This window comes from Hippocampus bargibanti, linkage group LG08, assembly GCF_051943395.1.
Source record: "Hippocampus bargibanti isolate YZ-2025 linkage group LG08, ASM5194339v1, whole genome shotgun sequence".
Classification (NCBI taxonomy): domain Eukaryota; kingdom Metazoa; phylum Chordata; class Actinopteri; order Syngnathiformes; family Syngnathidae; genus Hippocampus; species Hippocampus bargibanti.
Genome location: NC_142741.1, coordinates 19,623,189 through 19,640,783, shown reverse-complemented (window position 1 = coordinate 19,640,783; position 17,595 = coordinate 19,623,189). Strand labels below are relative to the sequence as shown.

General features: G+C 40.0%; 2 protein-coding genes across 4 annotated transcripts in view; both read left to right on the top strand.

Annotated features, from left to right (window-relative positions):
- thsd7ba (thrombospondin, type I, domain containing 7Ba) overlaps window positions 1-5,146 on the top strand; it is a 261,993-nt gene extending 256,847 nt beyond the window's left edge. For all 3 annotated transcript variants that reach the window (XM_089002333.1, XM_089002331.1, XM_089002332.1), the window contains exons 27-29: window positions 1,186-1,375; window positions 1,650-1,737; window positions 2,037-5,146. In XM_089002333.1, the coding sequence (XP_088858459.1) occupies window positions 1,186-1,375; window positions 1,650-1,737; window positions 2,037-2,118 (360 nt within the window). In that variant the 3' untranslated portion in view covers window positions 2,119-5,146. The remainder of the gene's footprint in view (window positions 1-1,185; window positions 1,376-1,649; window positions 1,738-2,036) is intronic.
- Window positions 5,147-6,248: 1,102 nt separating this feature from the next.
- hnmt (histamine N-methyltransferase) lies at window positions 6,249-17,595 on the top strand. Its single transcript, XM_089002761.1, has 7 exons — window positions 6,249-6,336; window positions 9,975-10,121; window positions 10,612-10,664; window positions 13,150-13,257; window positions 13,547-13,677; window positions 13,818-13,911; window positions 15,714-17,595. Exons 2-7 carry the CDS (start codon window positions 9,985-9,987, stop codon window positions 16,073-16,075), a joined length of 885 nt encoding a protein of 294 aa, XP_088858887.1. The 5' UTR covers window positions 6,249-6,336; window positions 9,975-9,984; the 3' UTR covers window positions 16,076-17,595.

The following is a 17,595-nucleotide window of genomic DNA, read 5'->3' as shown; positions in this document are numbered from 1 at the left end:
TAAAATGCAATCAAGGAGACAAAATGAAATTTTGAAGTTTTACTGCCCCTTGCAGTCGACTTTATGCAATTCCAAGACATTGTCAAACACTGAACCATAGTACTTTTGAATATAAGTTCAAGATAGAAGTTCAATATAAAAATATGTTATTTCCTCTTCTGGAATATGCAAGAAACATTCTTCAAAATGTCAACGACTTCAACGGACAGTTAGGACGGCGGAAAAAAAAAACATTTGCACCACCCTACCCGCTCTCGAGGACTTGCTCACTGCAAGAATCCAAACAAGGGCGCGGGAAATCCTGTTGGACCCTGCGCACCCTACCCACCACCTTTTACAGCTACTCCCCTCAGGCAGGCGCTACCGATCCATGCGCACCAAATCCAGCAAATATTTAAACAGCTTCTTCCACCAAGCCATTAATTCTCTAAAAAGTGACCCAAATAGAACTGTATAGTGCCTCGTAGTACAGCGTGTTCTACCGGAGACAAATTCCTTGTGTGTTCTACTTACTTGGCAATAAAGATGATACTGATTCTGATTCTGATACCATGACATACTTTAACAATGCATCTTCACCAACTACTCGTTCGTTCATTAATTTCCCCAACAGCTTTATCCAACTCACAAGGGTCACCGAGCACATCATAGCTGTTTTTGGGCAATAGGAAGAGACACCTTGAACCGGTAGACAACCAATCGCAGGGCACACAGAGACGAACAACCATTTGCGCTCGCACTCACACCAAGGGACGATTTGGAGTGTTCAATCAGCCTGCCACTCATGTTTTTAGAATGTGGGAGAAAACCAGAGGACCCGGAGAAAATCCACGCGGGCCCCGGGAGAACATGCAAACTCCACACAGGGAAGCCGTAGCGGGAATTGAATGTGGATTGTTGTTTGTATGTGTGTGTACTGCCTATGACCGGCTGCCAATCGGTTCAGGGTGTCCTACTGCCCGAAGACGGCCGGAAAAGTCTCCAACACCCCCCCACGACCCTTATGAGGATAAGCGGATCGAAAAATGGATTGATGGAACTAAAGTGGTGGTCGATTAATAATTGATTTTTCACGGCTGTCAGAAAATAATATTTGTCAGACTTTTTCCAAAAGTCACCCTTAATAATCAGTAAAATGTTTTACAAAAATACTGACTATTAGTAATGCCATCCCTTTCTATGCAGAGTGGTGTGTGTCGGTGTGAGAAGGGTTATACCGAAGTGATGACCACACAAGGCTTCTTGGACTACTGCACTCGAACCCCTGGCGTAGACACCAATAAGAAAGCTGACGTGAAAACCAACTCGGGAAGATTAAAACCATCTCAGCCCCGAGACCGTCTCACAGAGTGGACCTTACGTCCTGTCGGCCCAGGTACTGAAATGGAAATGATCAGTCATGCTTTGACAGTGCCCGAGATCATTACTTTTGACTTGTGGCTTTCTTGAATCGCTAAAATTCGGTGTTGTCTGGCGTTTCCATCATTATATGTGCTATAAAAATAGCCGAACCATTACACTTCAGAAGGGTGTGTTTACACAGGAAGAGCCTTTATTTTGATCGAAAATATGAATATAATGTTTGAATATTTTCTCATGAAGCTTGAAAATACACAAAAAAATCCTAAAAGTTGATTTTCATTCCACAGATGGACGAGTAAAGCTGTGGGTTTATGCCGTGACTGCCGTCGGATTCATCTTAACACTCTTCATTATTGCATTCTCATTCCTAGTCTGGTATGTCCCAATTTATTTGCTCAAGAGCTTCATCACGAGGACCAATTTATTCCAAAAACCTCTTCTAGCATGCGTGGCCTCATACAAACTATAGATGCAAACAGGAAAAGGGCTACAAAGCCATCAAAATTCCTGTTCTTCATGCTGTCAAGGGTGACTTACACACCTCACAATAATTCGCTGCTAGTGTGCACCTCCGATCACATCATGGAACTCTACGTAAAAGTTGCTATCATGTCGGGCTGCCTTGAGGCAACAAACCAGATCCACTGTCATCTTGTCTTGTTTTTGTATTTCAGCAAACCGGGCAAAACTGCAAAGACAACACCCCCACCACAGAAACCTTTGACGCTGGCCTATGATGGTGACATAGATATGTAGCCACTTTGGTATTCTTCCCATCGACGTTGTCCTCTGCCTCTTGCCAAACTGGACGTATACAAACACCACAAGATGGTATGAACGAATCTAGGTACTCCGGGTGAGCCGCGCAGCTAGCATTTGCTTTTACATGACACTCTTTCCCATGCTACATTGCTCCTCGAAAGAAGAGCCAAGAACTAAAACTCAGATGGGTCAGTGCAAGATGACTCGCAAACCTGAAATCATCACGGCTCGCAAAAGTGGAATTATTTTTTACATTTTGTTTTATTGTAGTGTGTGTGATGGTGTGTGTGTGTGTGTGTGTGTGTGTGTGTGTGTGTGTGTGTGTGTGTGTGTGTGATGAAATCACAAGGACCAAATGGAGCTGTGGTTGTCTCTTAATGGACATATCCAAAACTCATGACATACAGAGGCTGAAAATGGAACTCTTTTCTCATTCTTAATGGAAATTTGTAAAGGAAATGTCACAACTTTATTGTGTAAACAGTTTTTTTTCTGAGAATAAACAAACAAATAATTATTTATGCACTACATTAGTGCTGATACATAATTCCTTTTCCTTTGAAATGACTTTTATAGTGTTTGAAATGTTTATGCAAGTCGTTGGTGTTGGATTGTACTTTTTTGACGATGCCATATGTTGTGTATGTGGAAAACCAAAAGGAGGCTTGCCTCGAATTTAACAACATAATGCAGTCGTTTCACTGTCCCAAAATACCATTTCACACTCTGAAACCAAGAAGTGTGAACATTTCATCGTGCTGCTGAGTGACATGAACTCATATCGTACATATATACGAAACACACATGGTCAGGAAGACAAATATGCATACACACAGTTTAGTTTGAAATTAAATGGGCAATGGCTTTCTGATTATCCCCTCATACACCTTCACCATGCACAAGTTGTGCTGAAAAAGAAAACTTGCTTGTATCTTTAGTTTTTCCAAACATATGCATAGTGTTTAATTCCTCAACATTCAAAAAGTTATTTGGGTCATTGTTCTGTTGCTCTAAGAAACAGAAAGATGCAATTCCACATCAATGATTAAAAAAAAAAAAATTGTTATGGAAATAATTGATTGCCAATTTCACAGTGCAGAGGTCATGAGTTGTAATCGCGTTACGGCCTCCCTGTGAGGAGTTTGCATGCTCTCATCCGACCTGCATGGGTTTCCCCGGGTATTCCGGTTTCCTCCCACATTCCAAAAACAGGCAGGGGAGGCTGATTGAGCACTCAAAAATTGTCCCTTGATGTGAGTGTGAGTGTTAGCGCGAATGGTTGTTTGTCTGTGTGCCCTGCGATTGTCTGGCAAAAGATTCAGTGCACGAAGATGACTGGGATAGGCTAGCACCACCCCCTGCAAACCTTGTGCGTATTAAGCGGCTCGGAAAGATGAATGACTGAATGAATGAATGAATGAATGAATAATACCATGAAAAAAATCAAATAAACACAATTTAAAAAACACATTTGAAATGCTGATTCATAGTCGATGCCAACTCCACTGTTATTGAATCTCTGAATATCAGTGGAAACCATTTGAGGTCATCTACATTAAACCACACAGACTTTTAAAATTTTGTTAACAATGTCAGCATGAGCTGACATAAGCACTTGATTAAAATGAACTATGAAACTCGTATCCCTTGATGGCTCCAACTTGGATATGCTGGAAACCACTATGCCAGAGGAAAAACAACTAATCAGACACAAGAACACGCTCAATTGTATGACTCATGTAACGAGTGTGAGGTGATACAAAATGACAAGTGTTGACTTGAGCTCCCGATAAAATGGTATGTCCAATGATTTTTACAACAAATGTTATTCAATCTTGTCACATCTTGATTGTTTTACATGAAACTCATGAAGTTAGTGTTCATGAATACCCTGTTATTGCCCACTTAGTTGCACATTCACATTGGATCAAATGTAAATGAATTATTTGGACAATGATTGAAGCCAAATGTTTGAAAGCACAAATTAAATGTTTGATTTTCTGTATATCTCCTTTTCTTTTATCCACCATTTGCATGTGAAAAAAAGCAAATAAAATAACACCAGACCGTCATTCGAATGGATCCTGGATTCAAGATAAACTCCTACATTTCCATGTGCATTATTCATGTGATGAAGTCGAGTATTCAGGCAGCTAATAACAGTGTATGCTATCTCTTTTACCTGCCTCCACAATCTGGTTATTTGCTCTGGTGTTATCTGACCTCCTTCTGAATGTATTACCAGTAACTATCACCTGTGGTTGTTACTTGTTGTAGCAATTGTATTTCAGCAGCTGATTGTGTGCGGGTAAGCTTGATCTATCCTGAAACAGAAATGGTCAAAGTGGCCTTGAAAAAAACTAAAAAACAAAAAAAATGATTTGTTTTAAATATGTGTGAAACAGGATACAGTGATAAGTTTGTTTAAACTGTGAACTAGGGATCATTTCTAAAGACCGTGGACGTGTTGGGTTTGTTGTCGTTGCAGTTCAAACATTCTCTGCTTTCAACAGTTTACTATAGATTGACTTTGACTTTGTAGCCCCATATTGTTTTCAAGTACCATGCTATTTGTGTTACTGTTGTGTGTAATTGGAGATTTGAACCCTGATGCAAATAAATCGTGGAACCCTGTGAAACATACAAATTACTGTCCTTTCACTTAGGCTGCATCAGTATTAATGAGCCTTGTGCCTCATGGTAAGGATACATGATGAAAAATAATTATTCTCGCAGCCTTTTTCTGAATGCAAGGGGAACTGTGTTGAAATCGTTGGTAACATCTAATTGACTTATTTAAGGCTGTCACTTTTGTTTAAACAAATGTTTAATTCAAATCCCTGTGTCACGGCCATCTGATATGAGGCAAATCTGTGGGCTAATCATGTCAAATTTAATTCATTTCATTTTAGAGGTCATGTGTGACGATAGGGTGAACAATTTGACAATAGCATTGTGTTGATTGATGAACATGAATGCATTATAGACTTGCTTTTTCCAGCGCTTCCCGGGCAATCCTGAAACATTCCCATGCCAGCTGGGTTACATAGTCGCTCCAGCGTGTCCTGTGTTGTCCCCGGGATCTCCCGGAGGTGGGACATGCCAGGAACACCTCACCAGTCAATTTATTTATTAATGACTCCTAACCCATATGTGGGATTGGCAGAAATAAATTTATGTTGCTAATCAGCAAGTGTTTGCATATTTGTAACCAATGAAGGTTGACATGTAAGATGACGCAAGCCCTCGTACTTAGTGAAAAGATTTTGAAATCCAGGCTGGACTAAAAAAATAAAAGGGAGAAAAAAAGTGATGTCATACGATTATGCTTTCATGTCATAGTTAAGGGTCTTGTTGCTGATGACAGTAAATGTTTTGTAAAGCAACACACTTGGCGAGGGAGATTAAAATATCTTTTTCCTGTTCTTCGCCACAGTCATTAAAAAAATCCGGAGTCTGCCTTGAAAATAACTCCCGAGGTGACTGAAGTCTTAAAATTCCAAAAGGGTCAATCTTTGTGAATATGAAAAAAAAAATCCACCATTCAAATCATCAAGTCAAATCCAACATATGGATGTGTGGATGACACTAACTATCTATTTTGGAGTGCTCGCCTTAATTCCTTATTTGTCATTACAGTTCGATATAACAGGTGCCACAAATGTCACAATAGGACCAACATTATGTGAAATAATACTCCTTCCTTCACCAGCCGTGACCTTTTACGCAGGGAAACATTGTACACATTTTATGTGTCTTCTATGTAATTGCCAGAGCTCATTAGTGTATATCTACTTTATGTTGTTTTGCTTTTAAACATGTCAGAGAGAAATGTATTTATATTAATGAGCACTTGGGTGTTTTATGGTCTTGTTACAGTCTGCACGAGTAAACAAGTCAAGTAATACAGTATCCAATGCTACCCACCAGAGATCTATATAGTTTTCCAATGTCTAAGGATTTAAATGTAAAAAAAAACATTTTCATTACCCACCAAATGTGAAATCAGACAGGCAAATAGTTGAGTTATGTGCCTATTTTTTGGAAATTTGCCCACAGTTGTTTTTTCCCAACAAGCGTTAATACGCCCCCTACCGCTAAACCTTAAGCATGACGGGGCCACGGGAACGCCCACCCCCGAAACCTGCATAGCTTCAGTCAGTGCACATTCACTGCTTGGATTGCGGAAATCTGCACGCACAGCTACGCACAGTAAGTGCTCTCATAATTGCTGCTTTTTGAACACGATGGGTGAGTGTCAGCAAACAGAACTGTGCTATGCACAATATGTATGGCACCCGTATTTCACCTCCCAACACATTGTCGACGAGTGATTGCCTTGTCCTCTTTCTCGTGTTACTTCCGCACATTGCTTTGCAATCGTTCTACCACCAATGCTTCAACACACGGGAAAATGCTGCAGTATTTTTTCTGGATTAATCAAACCATCTAAACGCGATCGCATCGTGAATATTCGTTCGATATAAGGAACTGGTGACGTCATGAAGAAACCATGTTTTTTGCCTCACCACTTTAAAAACTGCCAATAATAACATTGTAATCATAAAAAGTACGAATAATTATTGTAAACGCTGTGTGAAAGGGATAGTCTTGATATTTTTACGTGTAAAAAATACATTAACTCTGTTTTATAACCCAACCTATTTGCGTATAGTTTTGTGCGATACGAACATTTTGGGGCGGGCACTAGGACCAGGCAACTCACCCAGCAGGTGCACGGGAGGGGTCGGGTGCATGTTACATAATTTTCACTGCATTTGATGTTTGAGTTAGATTCACTTGTTAGCAGTTGGAATCAAGACATACTCCAGTCGATTGTGTGTTCTCCTTCCTCAACTGCTACACTGGTGACCCTGTTGTGATCCAGTGTAGCAGTTGAGGAAGGAGAACACACGATCGACTGGAGTATGTCTTGATTCCAACTGCTAACAAGTGGATCTAACTCAAACAGCAAATGCAGTGAAAATTATGTAACCACAAAGTACAGTAATACAATAACTATTCTATAACGAAGCAATAAGCAAATGAAAAATTGTGACTGTCAGAGAAGTGATACTTAACATTAATGCATACTGTTATTGCAGACCATGTGGCAGTAGGCAGACAATATAATGTCCCCACATAGCCAGAATCAGAATACAGTACTGTCCCCACTTCGCCTTTGCCTCAGGGCTTGTCTGACTCTGGCCAGCTCCGTGGCCAGAGCTCGATTCAGTACTACCACTCCCACATGTTTAATATAGGTTTATACTAACTGCATAATTCCAGAATACATTTAACTCATTCACTGCCATTCACAAATTTATTCGGGAATTGAAAATATGACCTAGAGGGCCATTCCTGAATTTGTTCGGGTTTTGTTTTTTTCATGCTTGGGTGCCGATAAAGCGCTGGCCATGGCATCTGGCAATGTTTTGTCTTTTCCACAAGGGGGCAGCATTTCCTCTTTTCATGTTAGCGCTTTGTTCCAGCTTCAGCTGTTGTTAAAGCGCTATAAAGACCAATATGTGTATATTGCATTGTATTTTGGACAGCCACCCTCATTTCAAGCTCATATACCTCCAGACCCATATAATTTAGGAATTAACTCTTTTTTTTCTGATGAGAGAAGAGTCTAAGGTTTCTTACACTGTATTTAATGTTTATGTAGTCCTAAAACTCAATACTCTGTGGGTCAGTGACGTGCGGTGAGGTTCATGGCTGGTGAGGCACTGACGTCATCAATGACGTCACCGCTCGTCTCTACTTAGTATTTGAACGGTAAATTCAGCGATTTTGGAAAAAAATCCTAAAACGGTGAAGTTAAATGGACAAGAACTTTAAAGTACAAATCACTAAATACATCTAACTGTTTAATTTATTTTTTCATTTGATATTTCCATGATGACAGGTGAGGCACTGCCTCACCTGCCTCCACTGACTGCACGTCACTGCTGTGGGTCCTGGAATTCAAGAGACAATGACAAAAAAAACCCTGGCACCGGAGTGGACACATTTTTGCAAGTCTGGCAGTAGATGTGTTAAAATTGATCTGAATATTAACTGTATTTAATGTACTGGTAAATATAATTCAATACATGCAATTAATCGATGAAAAGGTTTCTTCAGCCGTCATCTGTACTTCTTTGAAGGTGTCGGACGTTTCGCTTCTTATGCAAGAGGCTTTGTCAGCGAACTAAAGTCTTTTGCTGGTAGTTTCGGTCCTATATATATCCCTACTGTCCAGACGTGGCGGTGCCACACTCTGCTATCACTGGTCCCTGCTCTCAGGTTGGGGAGAGCAGAGGACTACTCCCTGCGGCTACACTGATTACTTCTATTGTCCTGCCTGAATATGAGGTCTACGACTGGCCTGATTGCCCAATTTGCGCTGGTATCACCTCACCAGCATAACTAAGCCTATGTTGCCTAAGAAACTGTTGTACGAACGATCCAAATTGAAGAAGTGAAACGTCCGACACCTTCAAAGAAGTACAGATGACGGCTGAAGAAACCTTTTCGTCGATGTACCACACCTGTACGATTGAGAGCTTACACAGACACATGCAATTAATGCAAATGAAAATCATCTATTTAATACCACAGCATGCAAACAACAAGTCCAAGAAGTAATTAGTCAATAGTTATTATTTAGTTCATCCTATACTGTAGATTCAAATACAGTAAAGTCTCGTTATATCGATATTCAAGGGAGTCCGACAAAATATCGATATAACCGGGACTATCGATATATCCGACCCTGTTTGCATGTAATTTTCTCCGTGCGTGCATAGAAATAGTATCGATATAACCGGGACTATCGATATATCCGATATCGATATAACGAGACTTTACTGTATATTCATTCATCCATTTATTTTCCGGACTGCTTTATTCTCACTTGGGTCACGGGTGCTGCTGGAGCCCATCCCAGCCACCTTCGGGCACTCGGCCGAGGTCTGAATAGGTTGAATCGCAGGGCACACAGAGACAACCATTCACTCTCACATTCAGACACTGGGACAATTTTGAATGTTCAATGAGCCTGCCATGCATGTTTTTTTGGAATGTGGGAGGAAACCGGAGGAACCGGAGAAAACCCACGTGGGCCTAGGGAGAACATGCAAACTCTACAGAGGTGGGTCGGAGCGCTGTTTGAACTGAGTCAAATATAGACCGTATTTAAAATAGAGTATGCAAAGCACTTGTGTAAATACAGCCAGATACATTTCAAATACAAATGCAATGGTGAGTTCACCAATGCGAATCTTATGGAAGTCATTGCATAGATAGTATGTGTAAGGAATTAAGGCTGCATAATACACACATCACACCCACATAGGGCAATGATCACATATTTGTATGATGAAAATATAGAATACCACAATAAAGGATTTTTTTATACCATTTATGTGGCTGACAACCCATAAAACTCAGTTGAAATAAAATACATTTTGAGGGGGGGAAATAAAATGATCACGGTGACTGACGACAGCCATTAGCAAATTGGGGGACATATTGCACACTAGTGGCAATACCAAGAACCTGATTTACCTTAAAAATGGGAGACCAAAAGAAAATTGGTCAGGGAAACTGCTAATACATTTTAGGCTCACAGTAAATGGGCTGCAGATTTTTTTTTACAAGGGCTGATTGCTTATGTCAGGTAATGACAATCTTTTAGGTTAGCAAGATGAAAGCCTTTTCTTATGAAGGAAAACATCCGAGACAGTCCTGCAATGTTTGATAGAAATGCCTTTTAAACAGCAGTGTGTAGACATTTTTAATGGATATTCTCTAACATTGACTTTTGTAAAAATTATGCTGATGTGTTTTCAATGTTTTGCCAGACTTAGTGTCATGGCATCTTCACTGAGAAGTCTCGTCAATGATGATGATCGGTACCTGAAGGCCTTCCAACTTTTTCTGGAGCGCTCCTCAGAACATCAGTGTATGAACGACTTCATACACAATACCCTGCCAAACATTTTGGCCAGGTAATCCACCTCACACACCTGTTTGCATTTGTAATAATACTGTCATAATTGGCCGAATGCTTCGAAGGTGAAATACTTGACCAAGACCAATTTTACTCCATGTGAATATGGTCATAAAGTTTATTTTATGATATGGTGTGATTTTAGCAGACTGGCTCCACCATCAAAAGCACTGCTGTAACCTTTAGGATGAGGGAAGATTTCACACGTGATACATGTTTAAACCGATATGCTTGAGAGACGGTGGCATTGGATTAGCTCAGAATACCCTTTGTGATAGATCATTAAATGGAAAGTATTTAAATGTTCTTGAAATGTTCTTCTGTGATGAATGGCGTGGAAGGATATTCTACATGGCATAAATAATTAACCTTACCAAATGACATTCTGCTGTTGAGTTAGTATATGCTTGGTGCGATACAAAAAGGGTCAAAGAGCGTCCTCGTCATTTGGCAGGTCTGACAATGTCATTTTGTTTTTGTCTCCATAGCATCGGAAACGGCAAGTCCCATCTGAATATTATTGGAGTTGGAAGTGGTGATGGTAAGAGACCGCTTTATCGTCAGTCCAACCTCACATTTAATGACAGACAATATAACTGAGTACAGTGAGACCTCAGCTTACGAACACCTTATCTTACGAACTTTTCATCTTACGAACGTCAAATTTATGAAAATTAAACCTTGAAATATGCACTATTTTCATGATACACACCCACCACGGCTGGTGGAGTAATCTTCGGCGGAAGAACACCAAAGCACACGACCTTCGGATCTGGCGGAGTGATCTTCGACGGAAGCACACGACCGAACAGCGCTCCAGCCGGCGCTACTTTCCACACCCTCTCTCATTGAATGCACACATCGATCGCCTCTTTGGAGCTTTTTGCTGATAATTTTACTATTATGGGACTGAAAATAATCCACCACAGGCTCGTGTTCAGCCCAAGAAGACACAAAATAAAATCACAGTCACTGAGAAGAAGGAGATAATTGAAAAACACGAACGAGGTGTGCGTTTGTGTGATTTAGTGGCCGATCACGGCTATGCTAAGTCAACCATTTTCCGGAACAGAGAAGCCATCAAAGGTGCGTCTGTTGCAAAAGGTGTTTCCGTGCTCTTAAAGCGACGGTCTCGGGCAATCGAAGAAGTTGCAAAACTTCTGTTAATTTGGATTAACGAAAAGCAGCTATCCGGCGACAGCGTGAGTAAAGCTATTTTATGCGAGAAAGCACGGCTAATTCACGCCGATATCGCCATGCACCAACCTGGAAGTTCGGCGCTTATTGAGGATTTTAAAGCCAGCAACGGATGGTTCGAGAACATCTGAGGGTGAGGAGGAGGAGATGGCTGCAGCATCAAATGAGCTCATCAAGGCAATGTTGGCAAAGTAGAATGATGTGCAGGCTTTTACCGAACAAAAGAAAAGACTGTGGCTATGACAATCATCAACATGATGAATGATAATGTGATGCCTCAGCTTTGTAAGACCTTACAAGTCAGAAAGCAACAGGTGTCAATTAAGAGGTTTTTAATCAGCAAAAATGATGAGGAGTCTCCAAAGAAGCAAAGAAGAGAAGCCACACCAGAGGTTAAGTTACCAACAGTCTTTATGGAAGGTGACTCTCCTTCCATAAGCCATCAACGGCCATTAAAAAGGTAAATAAAACGTTATTTTACAGCACAGCTTATTTCTTTCATTACAGTCCTCATGTAATGTGCCTCTCTTTCCAAACAGCAATTCCCTCTGACCTTCGACCTCCAACACCATGCCATCAATGACCATCATGAAGGTAAATAAAACGGCTTTATTTTATAGCACAGTTTATTTCTTTAATTACTGTCCTAATGGAATCTGACTCTCTTTCCAAACAGCAATTCCCTTTGACCTCGGACCTCCAACGCCATTCCATCAAGCCATCAATGTCCATCACAAATGTAAATAAAGTGACTTTATTATACTGTGCAGTGTATTTCTTTCATTACAATAAAATAGCACATTTATTATACATAGAATAAGGTATGTTGTGTGTAGTTTTAAGGCTTATTTAGTTGAAAAGTATATTTTATGGAAACCCGGGAACGGATTATTCCCATTTTAATGGTATCCTATGGGAAAAAAAGTGATACACACTTTTTGTCTTACACACTCTGTCTTGGAACCAATTAAGTTCGTAAGATGAGGTCTCACTTCCGGTAATTTCTGCATTGATCGCTTAAAGGACAACCGACGTCTCCGGACAAGTTGTAAAATGGTTTCAAATGACTTCTACTGAGCATATTTTACAAAGATTCCACCGCATATAACCATATTTAACGTTTTAAGACTCGCACTGAATATTCATGCAAGTCTTGTATTGATATGGTTTGTTGTCTTTCAAATCTTTACCCTCATTCACAGACAGTGTGATCACAATCGCCAAGTTCTCAAGTGCTGCTGCTACATTTGTATTGATGTCCAAGCCAATCTTTTTCACTTCACTGAACTATTTAGACCTCATTAGTTTAGCCTTTATTAGTCTCACAGTGGAGACATATACATTTCCCAGCAGCAATGTTATGAAAGGAAAAGAAAAGGAAAGGAAGAAGTAGAAAAACAAAATATAATCTACTCCCAACTCATTGTGGTGATGATTGGGACACAGTAATGGACTGATCAAGGTTAAGTGTACGGAAAATCCTGTCACAAAGCATTTTTCAACCTCAAGCACAATACACCCGTTGACATTTTGAACATTGTAAATATTTTTGTTGTTTTTTTTAGAAATAGTGTTGTTGCTAAATTGGCAAAGAACAATGTACAACGTGCATAACGCAAGAGGATTTGAAATATTGAACATTTCATTTGCCTCCTTGCTGTTAGTTACTACATCATTTTGATATTTGAAATGACATTTTTTTTTTTTTTGTGTGTGAAAAGTACCTATTAGTCCCAATTTCTCTGCCGTGTGTGTGTGGGGGGTGGGGGGTGTTTGTGTGCGTGCGTGTGTCTGTGTGTGTGAAAATTAAACTGTGATGGTGCTTGTAGGTCGCATTGATCTCGAGATGTTCTCCGAGCTTCATCAGAAACATCCTGGGGTGTTGGTGGACTACGAGGTTGTAGAGCCAAGCAGCCAACAGCTTCATAACTACAAAGGTAGCTGCACTTTTCGCTGGGCTTTTCGCTGGGCTTTTCGCTTGGCTTTTCGGTCGGCTTCCAATGGAGCTCTGTTCCTACAGTGGTGGAGTAACTCGATTTCGTACGCAAATAGAGCAAAATTCTATCAGTAGGACTACAAAGAGGTGGAAAATGGCCTGTAGATTTCCATTCATTTTCACATATGAAAAGTTAAATAAAAAATCCTAACAAAAAAATATGAAAGAAGCAAAGTAAAAAGTCAAAATATTGTTTTTCTTAATAGTACATTTTGCATTTGCTGATGCAGTGTTCCTGTCACAGAAGTCTGATTTGGATTACATTACATTTAAGTGGAACAAGATGACAGCCATCGAATTTGAGGAGCAATGGAAGTTGAAGGAAATGCCAAAGAAGATTGACTTCATTCACATGATCCAGGTGAGTGCTACAGACAGTCAAAAGTCCATCATTTTCTATCTATTATTTCATGAGAAAATCTGCTCGTTTGATATGATGTCTTAATTAGGCATATCATTAATGCACAGCTGAAGCTTGTTGATTTGTGGTGCTATTGACAGATGCTCTACTATGTCAATGATGTCGAAGCGACCGTTACATTCTTCCGGAGTCTCCTTGCCCCAAAGGGAAAGCTTCTCATAATTCTGGTGTCTGGTAAGACATAGTTTTTACTCATCTCCCTGCGGATTTCTACATTAATTTCTAATATCAGGGTGGGAACTAGACGTTGCTATTCAGAAACCTCTCAACAATATACAATATTGAAGAGAAGTTAATTCGCAGTATTCCCAAGGTGCATTGTCGTTCATAATTTGTGGTCCCACTATAGTGCAGCTTTTTAAAGTGGTCATGATTATTTATGTACTGTGTTTTCTGGTGTATTAGGCGCACCTAAAAGCCTTTATTTTCTTGATAAGATGACCCTGCGCCTTATATGCAGGTACGCCTTATATGTGAAGTCATGTTGAGCCACAACAGGTCTCACAACTACTGTCAGCACCCACCGATTCCATTCCCCTTGTAGAAGAAGTAGTGCGTGACCCATGCTGGGATATATTAAACGTAACTTCAGCCTTCCGTGTAGAGCCTTGTAATGTGGCGTTCCTTATATTTGGAAAACCTTTATACATTTACACATTATATTTGGAAAGCTCTTTTCATTCTTTGAAGGTGCGCCTTATAAACGTTGAAAATAAACCATTCATTGGTGGTGCGCCTTATGCACCAGAAAATAATAGTTATTTTTTTACAGTGCATATGTGCTCATTTACAGTAATAACTTCACATGTGTCAAAGGAGAGACACAGTTGTAGCTGAACATTTACACTGCAATGCCAGGAGATTTAAAACACTTGTGCTCCTAATCTTGTAGTACATTATCTGAAAACCCTTTTTTTTTTTGGTTGTCCTTTTTGTTTGTTTGACTCAAAAATGATTGTTTTCAAGATACAGTGAAACCTTGTTTACGAACCCCTTGGCTTACGAACATTTCGGTTTACGAACGTTACATTTATGAAAATTTTACCTTGGCATACAAACTATTTTTCGGGATACGCACGGAGCTGCCACATACCTCATTGTGTCATTCGCGAACAAGCCCATTCTCCTAACAAGAAAATGGTGGCCACTGTTTTTGTCCTCTATTCCCCTTCCCCAGTCTTCGGTTAAAGCCACGTGATTGGTCAAGAACGCAGTAGTGGGGGATGGGGTTACAGACAGAGAGTCAGTTCTCCAAAAAACAAAATGGCGTCATTTGTTAAAGCCACGTGATTGGCCAAGAACCCAGCAGTGGGGGGGGGGTTAAACATTAAAGAGACAGGCAGACAGAGAGAGAGTGAGAAAACACACACACGAAAGGGAGATGACAGAGCTTGAAACAAAAAAAAACTAAAGTGTGAGAGTGTGACAATAGTGAGAAAATGGATAGAAAACAGTTAAAATAGTCCATCAATCAGGCTCCACAAATAACCCGCACAAGTCATCTGTACACTTGATGCAAAAAGCTATCAACCCAGCTAAACAGATCACAATTGATGAAGAACGAGATACAATTATCACAGAGAAAGCACCTGCAACGGGTCATTCCTCAAGATGGTGAAAGAAGCCTATGTTCCTCATCAAGTGTTTAATGCTGAGGAAACCAGACACTGCATTCCATCAAGCCATTAACGACCGTCACGAAGGTAAATAAAATGACTTTATTGGAAAGTACAGTTTATTTCTTTAATCATAATACTATAGCACATTTATTATACTGAAAATAAGGTATATTTTGTGTAATTTTCAGGCTTCGAAAATTAGAAACTAGAAAATTATGAGATTTTCCACAATCCTCTCCCGGCCAAGCCAATTCTGATTTTGAGTGGAGGCAGCAAAACATTGTGTCTCACATCAAAAGTTGAATATGAGACGAGAAGTAAAGATAGTGTCAGATTTTTACTGTGGTCTGTTTTCAGGTGAGAGTGGTTGGGGAAAGTTGTGGCAGACCTTCGGGGGTCAGATCTGTTCCTGCGAAATAAGTCAGTGTACAACCACAGCAGATGTCAAAAGATTCCTGGACTCAGAGGGAGTAGAATACAAGAGCTATGTGCTGCCTTCTCAAATGGATATCACAGAGTGTTTCACAGAGGGTGACGAAAGTGGAGAGCTGTTGCTTGACTTCCTCACCGAGGTGGATCACTTTAGCCAAACGGCTTCGCCGCAACTCAAAGCGGATGTCTTGAAGTTACTGCGAGACCCAGCTTGTTCTCGAGAGGCAGACGGAAAAGTATTGTTCAACAACAACCTGGAGGTTGTTGTTGTTGATTCACCCAGATAAAGATTAATTAGAATGCAATACACATGTGTAAAACAAGCAAAAATACAGTAAAGTCTCGTTATATCGATATTCAAGGGAGTCCGAAAAAATATCGATATAACCGGGACTATCGATATATCCGACCCTGTTTGCATGTAATTTTCTCCGTGCGTGCATAGAAATAGTATCGATATAACCGGGACTATCGATATATCCGATATTGATATAACGAGACTTTACTGTACATGTTAAATTACAGGTAACTGACATGATTTGAGCTCTTAGCCACTTAAGTTGTTTTTCATCATGTTTAATGTTAATTGTACATAATCGTGTGCATAAGATTTAGCACAGTGGTTCTTAAACATGGTTCGATCGAACCCTAGGGGGTCGGTGAGTCGGTCTCAGGAGTTCGGTGGATCTTCCGCCGCAGAGGTCCACCCCTCAGTCTCGTCTGCAGTTAGTGGACACAGTCATTGAAAGCGTCCTGTTCTAAGATTTCCTACCGGGCCGCATTAAGGTCGCTGGTTTATGCAGCAGGGTGAGACCTCTCCACCATCTTTTGAAGAGGGCTGTATATGTGTCTGAGTGAGATTCCCCCCTAATATTTTAATCCACGCATTCATGAACTGGTCTCTCAAAGGCAACTGCATAAATCACACTGTGGTAAGTCGGTTTGAGTTCATGCACTGTTAGTTTTGTTATTTGAACAAAGTGATATTAATGCACAATTCATTTTGTGCATCAATTAAAAAAAGTCAGATTTTATTTTTTATTAAAGAAGGTTTCGGTGAATGAGCATATGAAACTGGTGGGATTCGGTGCCTCCAACAAGATTTAAGAACCACTGATTTAGCAGTTGTAATACTGTAGTCTTTAAACTGTTGATTGTGTCATTTAGAGTGGAGCACCTTCCATTCTGTTAATCTGTGATCTAGTCCACCTATAATGAAAAGATGACAATGACAATTCAAGGTCCAAGTGCTATCATATAACATTTATTGACTGCATTTGTAATAATTAATTTAAGTCACATTTACATATTCTTATCTGTCATACACAAACAAAAACTGTTTAAAAAATACAATTGTAACTTTTGAGTGATGGACACACTCTTCCAATTTTGGTTTTGGGATTGTCAATGTATTTTACCCCACCACATCTCCCCCTTTTTTGCCGTTGCCAGTATCGCTCTCTCTGTTCCGCATGCATAAAAAAGGTCCAACAAGCAACAAAGCAGTGGCTGATATGCAGATTCCTCAAAAATGGTAGTCAAACAGCAAGTTGTAAGACAACTGTAGCATTGTATTAAGCATGTCTGCCTTCCAGTGCTGTGTTTCAGGGTTGAAAGTAGCCTTTTCTCTCCATGTTACGATACAATGTCAACTTTTTAACTTTGATCCGTTGCACTTTTAAAACTTGCCAATATTTAATATTTGCATTGCAATGTAGGCAAATGAATGTGATGAATAACTGGATGAACAACAATTTTTACAGTGTTGTGGAATGTTTATTTAATTAAATATATCAAACAACAATCA